This window comes from Anarrhichthys ocellatus, unplaced genomic scaffold, assembly GCF_004355925.1.
Source record: "Anarrhichthys ocellatus isolate YVR2014 unplaced genomic scaffold, GSC_Weel_1.0 scaffold24, whole genome shotgun sequence".
NCBI lineage: Eukaryota > Metazoa > Chordata > Actinopteri > Perciformes > Anarhichadidae > Anarrhichthys > Anarrhichthys ocellatus.
The window spans coordinates 2,696,902-2,709,881 of NW_022280054.1; the positions used below are offsets into that span (position 1 = coordinate 2,696,902).

The window sequence follows — 12,980 nt, forward strand, 5'->3', positions numbered from 1 at the left end:
TCTGTATATCTATCTATCCATCCATCCATCCATCCTAACAGTCACCAAGCTGCAGTATGTCGGATGCCTTGTCTTGTCTTGTCTCTTCTATTGTTCCTGTACTCTCAGCATAGAACAATAAATAGCGTGTTAGATATATTCATTATTATATCCTACCATGATTGATGACAGTACATTTCAGTAGTCATCGTTCCCTCAAATTAACAGTGTATTGATCTATAAAGCACGTCAGCTTTGTGAAATTAGGTGTGAGGATAACTTAGCATATTGTATGACTGGTTAGTAAACCAGCAGGAGAGCGTTGTGTGTCAGATATATAATTCAGATAAATGGATGGTTTCTGTTTCTCGCTCTCTCTCTCTCTCCGTCTTGTCTCTGAGGCTGGCAGAAGAGTGTGGGCGGCCATACCAGCTGGGATCAGAGGGATGGAGAGGATTGTTAGCTCACTCTGCCTCTAATGAATGTATAACACCTCCTAGTGTAAAACAGCCCAAGATGCTTACACTGTTTTATTTTCACGCTATTAGTAGAATTTGAAAGTCAGCAATCGTTGTTTTATGACCATCTGGCTTTTACATAGTATTTCTATGTCCGTCATCTGTTTTTGTTTGTGGAGTTTGTTGTCGTAACACTGAAACTTGTGAATTTTTAAGATGCTCACTGCATGTGGTCGTCACTTTGTGGTTTCACAATTCATATCTGACAGACTGTGTAACTCATCAGTTTCACTTGTGTCAAAACTGTCGAACTTTAAATCAATGAAATAGTCTACATATTTAGTTTCAGTTACTTTCGTGGATTCTTCCGGCTGTGCTCGGTGAATGTTATCGTGAGCACGGTAGGTCAGCAGCCTTAATGGGACTGAAAAGATGGAACACATGCTGTCATGTTTGTAGGAGGTCTCTCTTTCCCTCCCTCCCTCTTTCTCTCTTTCCTCTCTCTCTGACTGTATTTCTCTCTCTCACTCTGTGCGTGAGCGGGTGTTACTGAACATATACAGTGATTGTTAGTAAGAGCCAGTGAGGCATCTGTATTATACTGGAGACTCATTTAAAGAGAGCTTTGCTTGGTCCACATAGAAATCGAAGCATACAAGTCATACTTAGGTCAACTCACCTGAAGACTGAAATCATCTCTGAGAGTAAGACATGGACTGTCACAATGTAAGTAGAAGCTTCAGATTAACTTTATGATGATCCTTTGTTTTTTAACCACTAATCAGTTTGGTTAATTGGGTACTGCAGTTTAGTTGCTGATTGTATTTACGAGCGTTTGTTTGCCCTTAAACGGCATACTGCCATGTGTGTTTATTTTTCTTCTTTCAAATATGTTATGTTCACCATTTGAATAATTGTGTTTTTAAGTTTTTCACAGATTTGACCACATAAAGTTGTATTTTAAACAGTTTCCAAACTTTTATCATCATAAGTGGATAATATTACATGAGATTCGCCTCAGAATATTTCAAATCAGTTTGTGTCAGGACCCTAAGGACCCTGAGGAGATTAAAAATGATAAGACCCCCGACAAGGTGTGTAGCCAGCAAAATGCAGTGCAGCAAACCTGCATCTCTGCTGCTGCTACACAAAAGCTGGATTCTGGCTGCTCAGTGAGCAGTCAGACAGAGAGGCTAATGAATGCTGGCTGAACAGGTGGGTGGTCAAACTCCTACACTGGAGGGGTTTCACTGGAGACATGATGCACTGCAGGCAGTGGGATGACAGTAGGCTCCTTCTGTGGGTTGCCTTTGTGTGAAATGCCAATCTGTTTCTAACAGCAAAGCATGGTGTGTAACTGAAATGTGTTCGCCATAGAATTTGAATTGGTGCTTGCATAACTTGTCAACAGCCTTGGCGCTATTTCGCTGACACTTCATGACAAGCCAGAATTTCTCTTCCGCCCACCCCATGTTTCCTTTAGGATATTAGATGCTGTTCTTTCAGTCGCTGAGTGAGCTGCTGGTGTTGACTACAGCAGCATTTTCGCTGGCTCATCCTTTTTCGGCAAATAAGAAGTATTAGCATTAAATAACTCGTAAAAATTAAGCTATCATTTCCACCAGTCTTGTTTTTTACTATTTACAAATTGCATTATTTTGTGTGACACACAATGATCAATGATCTTATAATGATTGACTGTAGACAAAGACAGCAGATAATGATTCATTACGAAATAGGCTGACTCAAACATCAATTTATTATATGACAAGAGGAGAAAGGGAGAGAGGCAATGTGGGTTAGTGACCTCCCGAGAGCCCTGTTGAAGTCATGTAATAGGGTGAGCCACTTGGCAACAAGCACACATCCCTTCACTGTCTAAAAGATAGTGCTGCAGTGTATACAGTTAACATAACACGGTATCGCAATCTGTTGAGGGATATATTCTTCCACCAATGTTCCAGAAAAAAACAAAACCTCATATGATCATGTAATGTGCCACCCTGCTGTGACAGACTACTACTTCCTGGTCCTCTCTGCAGGACGAGTGCAGCCGGCCCCAGGAGGAGGAGGACATCATGGACATCCCCCTGGATGACCCCGAGGCCAACAGGGCTGCTGCAAAGATCCAGGCCGGTTTCCGTGGGCACATGACCCGTAAGAAGATGAAGCCGGAGGACAAAGCGGAAGCGGAGGAGGTGAGCAGTGCTGGGGATGTGCTCAACAGCAGCAAGGGGGACGCAGGTCAGTGGGGTAGAACCATGGGATCAGACTAGGTCACATAATGTCGTGAAAGAGGGCATTATGGCTAGTGACTGTAAGGACGATAACAGAGGCTCGCATCAGGAGCTGTAACTACAGTAGGTGACGAAAGGTAAGTAAGGGAGAGCATAAGTTGCTCGTTTGACTATAAACAGAGTTAGAGTTAAAACAATTTAAGATCATATCAGCAAAATAGGATAGCATAGTATGTTCTGCATGTTGTTGGTTGAGCATTAGACCTCTTCAGGTGTCCCATTTTAATGTTCGGGGAAAAATGTTGTGACTATAAGCTTTTCTCAGAGCCAAACGCATCATGCAAGAACATTAAATAATTAACCATCATACACACTGGAGAAGAAACCACTTAAAAGCTATAAATAATCAAACACACCCATGAGAGCCCCTTATGGGTTATCCTACATGTGATTAATGCGATACATAAGTGTATGACTCATTTACTTACCACATAGGGTCTCCAGCAGCAGACGATTGAATCTTTCAATTAGTTATCCGGTTATTAATAGATCTGCTTGTGCGTGTGCTGTTAAATCGCTAGAGAAAAAAGACGCTTGTCAGAGTTCAGTTGACCTGGAAAATTACATTCTGTCGATAAACATGTTTTCCTAGTTTGTATTTTATGCAACTGTGAACAAGAACATGGTTTCAGAATTCAGTTTTTAGTCCAAAAATGATTTGCTGTTTTCCCCCGAGGGCGTCTACTGTTTCCACACAAGCAAAAGTTGCACTTTGATTAGATTTTATGTTTTATTTTTTCCTCTGAGAAGGAGAAAAGGAACAGGTTCACCAGATAGTTTCTTTTGAGAAGTAGGCAGAGCTTTAGTTCCCCAGCCCTCAAACGTTCACCTTTTGCTCTAAGACAAAGCAGCATTTTCTTTGGGGATGTGGCTGACACAAGGGATGCTCGTCAGTGATTCTCCCTAACCCAGTTGTTGGCTGCCTTGCGTCCTTTGTAGGAGATGTATTTATACCTCCAGGTGCATTAGGTACAGTATATGCTTCAGGGAGCCAAGCAAAATGAATGGACCTGTCAGACTGGTACCATGCATTCCCTCCCGTTGGGGGAGAACCCTTTTTTCTCAACATAATTGGGTTTTTTGAGCTTAGGTCATGTCAGCATTGCAAAATACTTTAAAAGTTCAGTTTCATCTCCTTTGAGAATTCATTTTCCTTAAGTAGCAACTCAATATAAAGTTTTCTTCAAGTGTGTTTTTTATATTAGATCCACCCACAACCTTACAGTTTGTGGCTATTCACTGGAGTCTCTAACCCTGACGATAAGAGCGTACACAGAAACTGTTCTTTCCAGGCTACGCACTGTTTAACTGCGCCTTGCCTGTTTCTGTTTTTAGAGACAGGAGGATCGGGGGCAGTAGAGAGAGACGACAGATCCGTGCCAGAGCAGTAACGCCCCTGTTCTGACCTGGATGAAGAGAAAGAGGCGAAGCAAGGTAGAGTGACGGATGGCTGGCGTAAGCCGGCTGGGCTGGCTTTCAGGCACACCTTTTTACCCCCGAAGTCATCTTCTTTTTCAACACACATTAGCAGTAGAAAATGAACCGACAGTTTTGAGGGTGTGTTGTGTGAATTTTGTGAACTTTTACACTCCTTCTCTGCTTCTTCAGCAATCTCATCAGTACGGATGTCTTTGACCCAGAATGTGCAACTCACTGCATGTACTTGTGAAACTTCTGGTAGTGTGCTAGTTTTTAGATGATGATCTGTGAATATGAAAATGAATTTCCTCTTTTTGGATGGATCACTTCGTACCATCTGTGTATAAACCTTGTATGCATCAGAATTAGACTTTGCGTATTTAGTGGCTTAAATTATTTGTTGTTTTGGATTGTTTGCAATGTGCTTGTATCTTGACTATCATTTACCTATTTGACGTGCTTACAAAAATGATTAAAACATCAAAAGAGAAGTTGCTATGTATGTTCTATTTATTCTAAGTTACGTTATTCAGATTGCAGTTGCTTTGATTTTCTTTTTCTAAGGATAAGAAGGTTCTCCTTTCACCTGTTCAAGCATTTTCTATAAATCTGATCTTCCAGAACAGTAAGCATGCAGTAATTACACTTTTTTTCCAGACGCATTTGGTATAGCTTTACTTTATGAGACATTGCTTCATATGCTCTTTTGACTGTGTGAAACTCCCATATCAAAGTCTGACGAGCCGTCGGTCTTTAAAACTAATTTAATAGTACCTTGCTGAACTTTGCTGTGGAGTCATGTCATTACACAAATAAATCCACCTTAAATATACGGTGAAATGTCTGTTTTAAACTTCATTAATTCAGGTTCAGTATTTGTTTGAAACAGTACCTTTTATGTAATATGTCACCTCCATCTCTATTCTTCAACAGTAAAGTTGAGATTTGTGTTCATTACAGCAGCCAAAGCGTCTCACTTTTCATTTGTCACTGCAACATAAGCAGCGCTGCTAATTGGAGAGAGCAGTTTCCATGAAGCAGAAGTAATGTTTTGTCTCATGTTTGGCTCTCTAGCACAAGGAATCTTGTGAATAATTCAGAACATAAAACTGCATTACTCACTATACAACTGTCAATTACACTAGACAAATTAATTCGTTTTTTTTACTCACAATAATAGCTATTAGACAGAGCCATTTAAATAATTACATTGTTTGTCGTTGCAGAGCTTGGATGCATTAAGATATAAAATGTTTCCTTCCTATCAACAAGTGCATTGTTCTAAACAGCTACACCACTGAGTGATGTGTGCAACTGTTCGGTGTTTTTAATATGTTTGCTTCATTTGGCCAGGCAGTCTTGCTCACTTGATGAGAAACAGACAAGAGCATCTTCAGTCACCCAGTGCTCCCACTCAGCCCACCTACACACATCTGAGCCATACAGCACTCAGCAGAAACTCAAACTGCACATGCATTCTCACACAGGAAAAGCACAACCCATACTTTAGTATGCAGATCCCACTCAAGTCACTCATAAGCTCTCTCGTGCACAAACACACACAGACACAAACACAGGCGTTGTTGATTGTGTCACAAGCTGTCGACAACTAGCATGAGTCCCTCTCTCAGTGGTTTTGCAAAAAGCCACTTCCTTCTCAGCCTGACATTTCTCCTCCGCCATGCTCTCGTAAACATCCTCTATGGGTTTTACACAGACCGATTCTCTCTTTTCTCCTACTCAGTCCCAGAGGTGCCATGGCCACGTTCTCCTGTCTCTTTAATGACTGGGGGGTGAACAATCAATAATGTGCACACCTCCAAACATAGCGCAACACCCACTTTGTGCTTTAAATTGAATTCTGAGGGTGAAGGCGAAGACAGGTATCCAGAAAGAAATACATGAAAATCCTATACTTGGTCAGGGTCTTAATGGATCCTCATGTGAGTCATGTGAAGCGAGTGTGAGTTTGTAAAGCGCATGGTATAGCCTTAAACTTGCCACGGTGAAGCAGATAATAATAATAGTTCTGTCCCATTTACAGCGTGTTAAGCTGTACATGGACTATTTTAAGAGTAGATCATGGGAAAGATCTGCTTGGTTGGTTTGTGCTCTTTCTCAGACAGCTTGTCAGAGAGAAAAGATCTTTCTGGTCCCCTGGGTGATAATTAGAGATGAATAAGCCACGGCAAACAGCAGGGGGCGCTGCTTTCCAGGGGTTATGCGACTGGCATCGCCATCTTAAGAGACACACTATCATTAATACCAATAGGTTACACAACTTAGAGACAGCGTTAATGCCACAGCTGCATAAACTGATGTATTACCACCAATTAGAAGTCATGGTCAAAAGATGTGATATTATGGTGCTTCAAATTGTAAAGATACATTTTGTCAAATCTCTATGTCTGGGTCACACAGGATGACATCAGTCTTGTTGGACTAAACGTGATGGCGAATGGTTTCTGTCGTAACACGAGCACCCAAATACCCTGAGACAAACAGGCCCCTTCTGTGCTCGCGCTCTCTGTATTGAGCGGAAAGAGTCCTCCTTGATTTAAAGTGTGTTAGAAGATGAGAGGAAGAGGGAGGTGCTGCTCTTACCGAGGGCAGAGGTGGAGGGGAGAGGTTCGGCTTTGATGGCCCACTACACAGAAGTCCGAGGCTTGGGAGAGTGGTGGTGAACAGCATCTGTTCCCACATTCCTGCAGCTTTCTCTCTACCATGCTTCCTCCTCTGCATAAAACCTCCCTTTGTTGTCAAACAAAATACAAAAGAAAAGCAAACTCTAGACAAAAGACTGCTTTTCTTAGGTAGGAGAGATGATTTATTATGCAATTAAGTCAACAATGCATGTAAGCCTTAATCTCCAAAAAACTGTGGAAAATGACTGTGGGGGATTTTTTTACATGACATCATGTCTGAAGGCAACACTCCAGTTTACAATAAATTAGAACTAGAAGTTAGATTGGTGGTCCGGAGTTAATTCAAACCAATTTTGACTTGTACTGAGAAGCTGCTTTTCATTGTCATAAAGCACCTGATGTATTGCATGCCATAACTTTGATGTCAAAACATGGCCGACACCGTTGATGGCAGTTTTTCTGAAAGCATTGCCTCCTTCAGTTCGCTGGCTGAATGTAGCACTTGTACCACCTAGAGGACAAAGTAGAAACAAAAACATCTTTTCATTGGTTTCCTTTATTTCTTCTTTTCATTATTATGTAGCTCTCACCTCCAGCACTATGGATCCTACACCTGACGGGCACTGTAGCAACTATCAGCAAAATGCTTCAAGGCTGCGTGTGCTTGTGTGTGGGTCAACTGCAGGGTTGGTTGCCCACTGACAAATTGTGAGTTTATTGTGAGGCTCCAGTCCAGACAGGAGTTTGCACAATGTGACAAAAGTGGGCCAAAGAGGGGGGAAGTGGGTTGTTTTTCAAACTCAGACATTTCAGAGCTTTAAGTGGGCTCCTCTCAGAGCTGAAGTACAGTAGTTCTCCCCAGCAGGAATTCTTGCAAAGTAGCTGAACTCAATATTGAATTTAACCCCTTAATGGTTGACTTACTATGTAATAAAAAAAAAACACTTATTTTGTTACACGAAGCTTTAGAAAAATAAAAGATAAATAACTGCATAAAAAAGCAAACACTATTTCTTTTGAGCTCCTTTCTGAAAGGGCAGCGTGGAGTAGAAGAGAGGAGTTTATCTACACGATGTCTCTGTCTCACACAAACACACACACACACACACACACACACACACACACACACAGTTGGCTGTTGTTGGCTGTGACTGGGGTGCTGTGAGGAGAGTGGGGCTCAGTGGGACCAGGCAGAGGCCAGCGTTGCAGGCAGGCAGGCAGGCAGGCAGGCAGGCAGTGGATAGAGTGTTGAGCCTCAGAGACGTGCCCAGGGTGGATAAACTATGCTCACTAAGTGGGAGAAAGACTCTGCCCAGGACACAAGATGAAGGTGGAGAGGAAGACCTCCTCTACAGGCGACAGTTTTACTGACATTCCTCCGCTACTGACGCTCGTTGGCCTCCTCCTCCTTCTCTTCACAGGTAAACTCAAACATTTGTTAGGCTGTCCAGAGATTAGAGGGTAAAAAAATCTCCCTGGCACTCCGCTGTCTTTCAGATGATAACAAATCAAATGCATTTAAATCAACTTGTTATATTCTGAAAGAAAAACCTGACTGGGCTCAGTAATTGTCATTTAAATGAAATTCTTTTAGAATTGTCCTATTTTACAGTCTTTTGGTTACTTTCATTGTGTCAAGATCAAAACTCAAATGCTTGCTTTATTTGAAGTGAAGTTAATCCAGGTTAAGTTAGTCACAATTATTTTTTTCTTGTCCTTGTGTTCCATGGATTGGCAACACAATGGATTTGTTCATGGGTGGTGCTCGCTATCGGGCCCCCATCCCGTGCTCAAAGGAGCCTGGAGTGTCCATTGTAAGTGTGTAAGAAGGGGACGTGTAGGTTAAGTGTGATGATATCACGTTTTGTGCAGCGCTAGGGCATGGGTCGGCTTCTTTTGAGTGTGGGAAGCGTTGGAGGAGTCCGTTTGAGGGGTGAAGCGATGGCAGAAGTTTAGCATGTGGTGATTTAGGTTTAAAAATGTGGTGATTTAATTTAAAGACCATACCATGTACACAGTTTACCCAACCAGGTCAGTTATGGTAGAATCACTGGATCCAGTGTCTATCTCCAACTTCACCAGTGACAAAGACTCACTCTCTTTCTCTCCCTCTCTGGCGCTCTCTCGCTCTTTTCAACGGAGGAAACTAGTTCCAACAATCGTGCCCTTTGTCTTATCGCCTTGACAACCCCTGTCAGGCGGACCAAATGGTTACCACGGCAATGAGGCGATGCCCTGCTAACTGCCTCACTGTGAAGAATAGTGAACAGTGCAGACTCTCTGTCTCCTCCCTCTCTTCCAGGTTGATCTTTCCATCACTGAGGCCTAACAGTGGGATGCCCCTCGCAGGCCCGCAGCCAATGTTTAGACCTCCGTGTGTCCGGCCACAGCTGAGTTATAGGAACCTCCGCTGTGAACATAATAGATTTGCAGCGCTTGGTTTCCAAGACAGTGCTCTTTTATAAAAGATGAAATGTGGCTCACACTGTAATACCTTATCCCTGTACCCCTATGGGAGGTGGAGGATAATTGGGGAACACAAATCAAAATTAGAGTATTAGTTGTTCACTATGAGGGGGCGTGAGGAATTCCTGGGGGGAGTTTCTGGGAAACAGATCAGTGATTAGTGAAAAGCAACGTGTGTGCACATTCAAGTCTGCAACCAAGAAGAAAACATTTTGGCCAAAGGTCTGAAGAATGATGGCCCTTTGTTACAGCGTCAAGGTACAAAGTCTGAATTGTATTAAATGTTTTGTTGCTTACATCCAACAAGTACTTTTTGCAGTTATGGATGTAATACCCATGAAATAAGTTGTTTCATTCCAATAGTTTGTAGAGAAAAATGTTCACCTAATGACACCTAATAAACCATTCAAAGCAGTAGCATGGAATGTAAAAATGGTTAAAAAGTGGATTCTACATAGAAAGTGATATTTAATATTAAGTTTTCAGCAGTGGTGGAAAAATTCCTGAAAAAGCAGTGTTTCAGTGGACTGTTATGACTCTTCTTTTTTTCATTTCAATGCAGGTTGAAAGCAAGTGTTCATTTAAAATTTGATTTAAAAATGTGATGCTTACATTGGACCTCAGTGTGCAGAGTTTTCCACACTGTATGTTTTAGATCCTCTTGCATCTTTGCATTGTGTCGTGAGTGTGATGATTTTGTCAAAAAATGACCAGTAAAGTAAATCAGCAATTAACAATAAAATAAGATTTACTTGTAACATCATGTATGCATCAGCATGTAAGACGTATTTTGATGCTTTAAGTGGTTTGACTTTTTTGGCTTGTACAAAATGTTTTGCAGATAAAGCCAAAACTGGAAACGAACAAGTGACTACAGAAAACAAATAGCTGGAGTAAAAAGTACAGACTTTAATACATTCTGCAATACAACAGTGGTGGAAGCTATTAAGTCTAAATATTAGGAGTTAAGTTCCTTAATGTTGTACTTACACTGCGTAAATGTTCTTTGTTATTGTACAGGGTCATTGTATCCATGCTTCTTTGCTGCTCAGATTCATTTATGGCTGCTCTTATAGTAATAGTAGTAATTAATGTGTCCTCTGCTGTTTAACTCCAGTGATTTGTCTGATCTTTGCTCGCTGGTGCTCTGTGTCCCCAAACAACCCCTTATTTCTTCTCATTTCAAGACCTCACTACCGTCTCTTTGCCTTTTTGTCCAGGTGAGGTGTCAGGGGTGAATGTGACCAGCCAAACCCAGGTGGTGAGGGGCACGGTGGGCAGAGAGGCCCTCTTGTCAGTCAGCTACTCCAGCAGCAGCTTGGACAAGCCTGTGATTAAGTGGCAGCTAAAGAGGGACAAAGAGAAACCTATCACTGTTGTGCAGTCCATAGGAACAGACATCATAGGGAACCTGAGGCCAGAGTACCGCAACCGTATCCTGGTGTTTGAGAATGGGTCACTGCTGCTTCACAACCTGCAGCTGTCCGACGAAGGGGCGTACGAAGTCGAGATCTCCATCACAGATGACACCTTCACTGGAGAGCGCTACATTGAGCTCACTGTGGATGGTATGCAGAATGACCTTCCTTTTAAAGAGCCGATAGCTCACACATAGCTCAATAAAGGAGAGGAGTTGTGAGCTTATGAGAATATCAATGCAATATCAACCTTATCTTTCCCTAGAGAGTGTAATTGCAATACAGGAGTTTAGTTATTCCAATCACGATATAGAGTGATTCACAGTGTTAGTGTTCTTTTTAGGATTCATCGTATCATGATGCTGTATAGCTAGAGGTCAACCACTCTCTCATGTCTTTGAATATTCAATCCCAAGCCCTGCTGTGTCTTTGTCCTGTCACCCTCCTCAGTCCCCGTGTCCAAACCTTACATCCAGATGATGGCCTCGTCTGTCCTGGAGTACAGCGAGCACTTTAACCTCCACTGTTCCCACGATAACGGCACAAAGCCCATCTACGGTTGGCTGAAGGGAGGCCAGGTGCTGACCAATGACACACGTCTGCAGCTTTCACTTGACCAAAAGGTGCTGACCATCTCACGCGTTGTGATCTCAGACGATGACATTTACGCCTGCACAGTGGAGAACCTCATCAGCAGCATGAAGAGCATGCCTGTCAAGCTCACTGTCTACAGTAGGTGGCATGTTACACCGGTAGGATCTCAAGTTTTACAAGTTTACATCAGAGATGAAGAGATGACGGTAAAGTGACATCGGATGGGTTTTCTAGCAGAGGTGGAAAAAATAATTCCAATCCTTTACTTTAGTAAAGATAACAAGTAAAAGTTTTGCTTTCAAAATTGTACTTAAGTAAAAGTACAGACTTATTATCAGCAAAATAATTGAAGTGTAAAATTAGATGCAGAGTGACTTTGTCAGTGTTATTATCATGATATTTTATTATTGTTGCTTATGCAACAATGTGTAAGCAGCCTTTTAATGTTGTAGCTGGTATTTCAACGTTTTAACACAAAGTTGAATCTATAACAATGAATAATTTTTAATGAGGTGATAATATGTTTGTGATATAAAATGATTGTATGAAAAATCTGCAAACTAACTAGTAACTAAAGCAGTCAGATAAATGCAGTGGAGTGAAAATAGAAATACTCATGTTAAGTACAAGCATAAAAAAGCACAGCACTTAAGTACAGTGTACTTATATTTCTAGCTCTACTAAATACCAACCTATATGAAAACACTGTATGTATTTAGCTCATTGTTCAGCAACCTTCCATTTTTCAGTTGCTGACAGGAGCAATTACCATCTCATGCTGACCCGTACACATGCATGCCTGTCTCGCTAACAATGTTGTTTACAACAAGTGCAAATCCAGGCTGTGTATGCAGCAGAGTTGGCCCAGAGCGGTTGTTACTGGGCGCCAGCATAGCGCCACATGTCAGGCTGAGAGAGAGGGAGAGGCCGTCTAATCCAATGAATGGACAGTTATTAACGAAAAGGGAGCAGAAGAAGAAGGCAGGTGGGGAGAACGCTTTGCCTCAGTGGACCTCAGTAATCCTGACTTCATTATTGTTGTACTATGTGTTGCATGAAGAGACAGCGACAAGCTCTCACACTCTTTTCTATTCCCTCTGCGTGCATAGCAGCACTGCTTAAACTCTCAAAGTGACTGCCCTAATGTGCTACTTCACTGCCCCTTATTCATGCCAGCACACTCAAATGACTTGGCAAGCAATGTAAAAAAAAAAAAAAAAAGTTCTGCATGTTGCATATTCTGGCTATATTTCATTCTCAGCTTATCTGAAAGAAAACAGAATGTTCCAAATTAAAAATGGTGTTTTCGCGTAGACATAACTTCATCTGATCCTGCAAACTTTACTTTTCCACTGTCAAAGAGAAAATAGCAATAGACTGACTGAGGTTTTGCATACAACACATTTGTAAAGCAGATACAGCTTTGAAGTTATATGTGAAGTACAGGTGGTAGTGGTTCAGTGAAAGCAAAACTGCATTGTCCTGCTTTTGTTGACAGAAACCTCTCCATCTTTTCTTTCTTTGTGTCCTTGTCTACTTCTGTATATCACTCTGGTTTAGGACGGAGCTCACTATACATCATCCTGTCCACCGGGGGCATATTCCTCCTAATCACCCTGGTGACAGTGTGCGCTTGTTGGAAACCATCCAAGTGAGAGCTACTTTTTCTTCTTGGCCCTCTTTCCCCTTTTCTCTCTCTCCCCC

General features: G+C 41.9%; 2 protein-coding genes across 3 annotated transcripts in view; both read left to right on the forward strand.

Moving 5' to 3' along the window:
- Positions 1-4,125, forward strand: part of nrgnb (neurogranin (protein kinase C substrate, RC3) b) — a 7,959-nt gene extending 3,834 nt beyond the window's left edge. The window contains exons 5-7 of the mRNA XM_031860965.1: positions 1,147-1,163; positions 2,480-2,681; positions 4,070-4,125. Of these exons, the coding sequence (XP_031716825.1) occupies positions 1,147-1,163; positions 2,480-2,681; positions 4,070-4,125 (275 nt within the window). The remainder of the gene's footprint in view (positions 1-1,146; positions 1,164-2,479; positions 2,682-4,069) is intronic.
- A 3,822-nt stretch (positions 4,126-7,947) lies between these two features.
- The window catches only part of hepacama (hepatic and glial cell adhesion molecule a), a 6,947-nt gene continuing 1,914 nt past the window's right edge, over positions 7,948-12,980 (forward strand). Inside the window, exons 1-4 of one of the 2 annotated variants that reach the window (XM_031861383.1) lie at positions 7,948-8,219; positions 10,485-10,832; positions 11,133-11,414; positions 12,837-12,927. In XM_031861383.1, coding sequence (XP_031717243.1) covers positions 8,123-8,219; positions 10,485-10,832; positions 11,133-11,414; positions 12,837-12,927 — 818 coding nt within the window. In that variant the 5' untranslated portion in view covers positions 7,948-8,122. The remainder of the gene's footprint in view (positions 8,220-10,484; positions 10,833-11,132; positions 11,415-12,836; positions 12,928-12,980) is intronic. The other variant, XM_031861384.1, reaches the window with a different exon arrangement.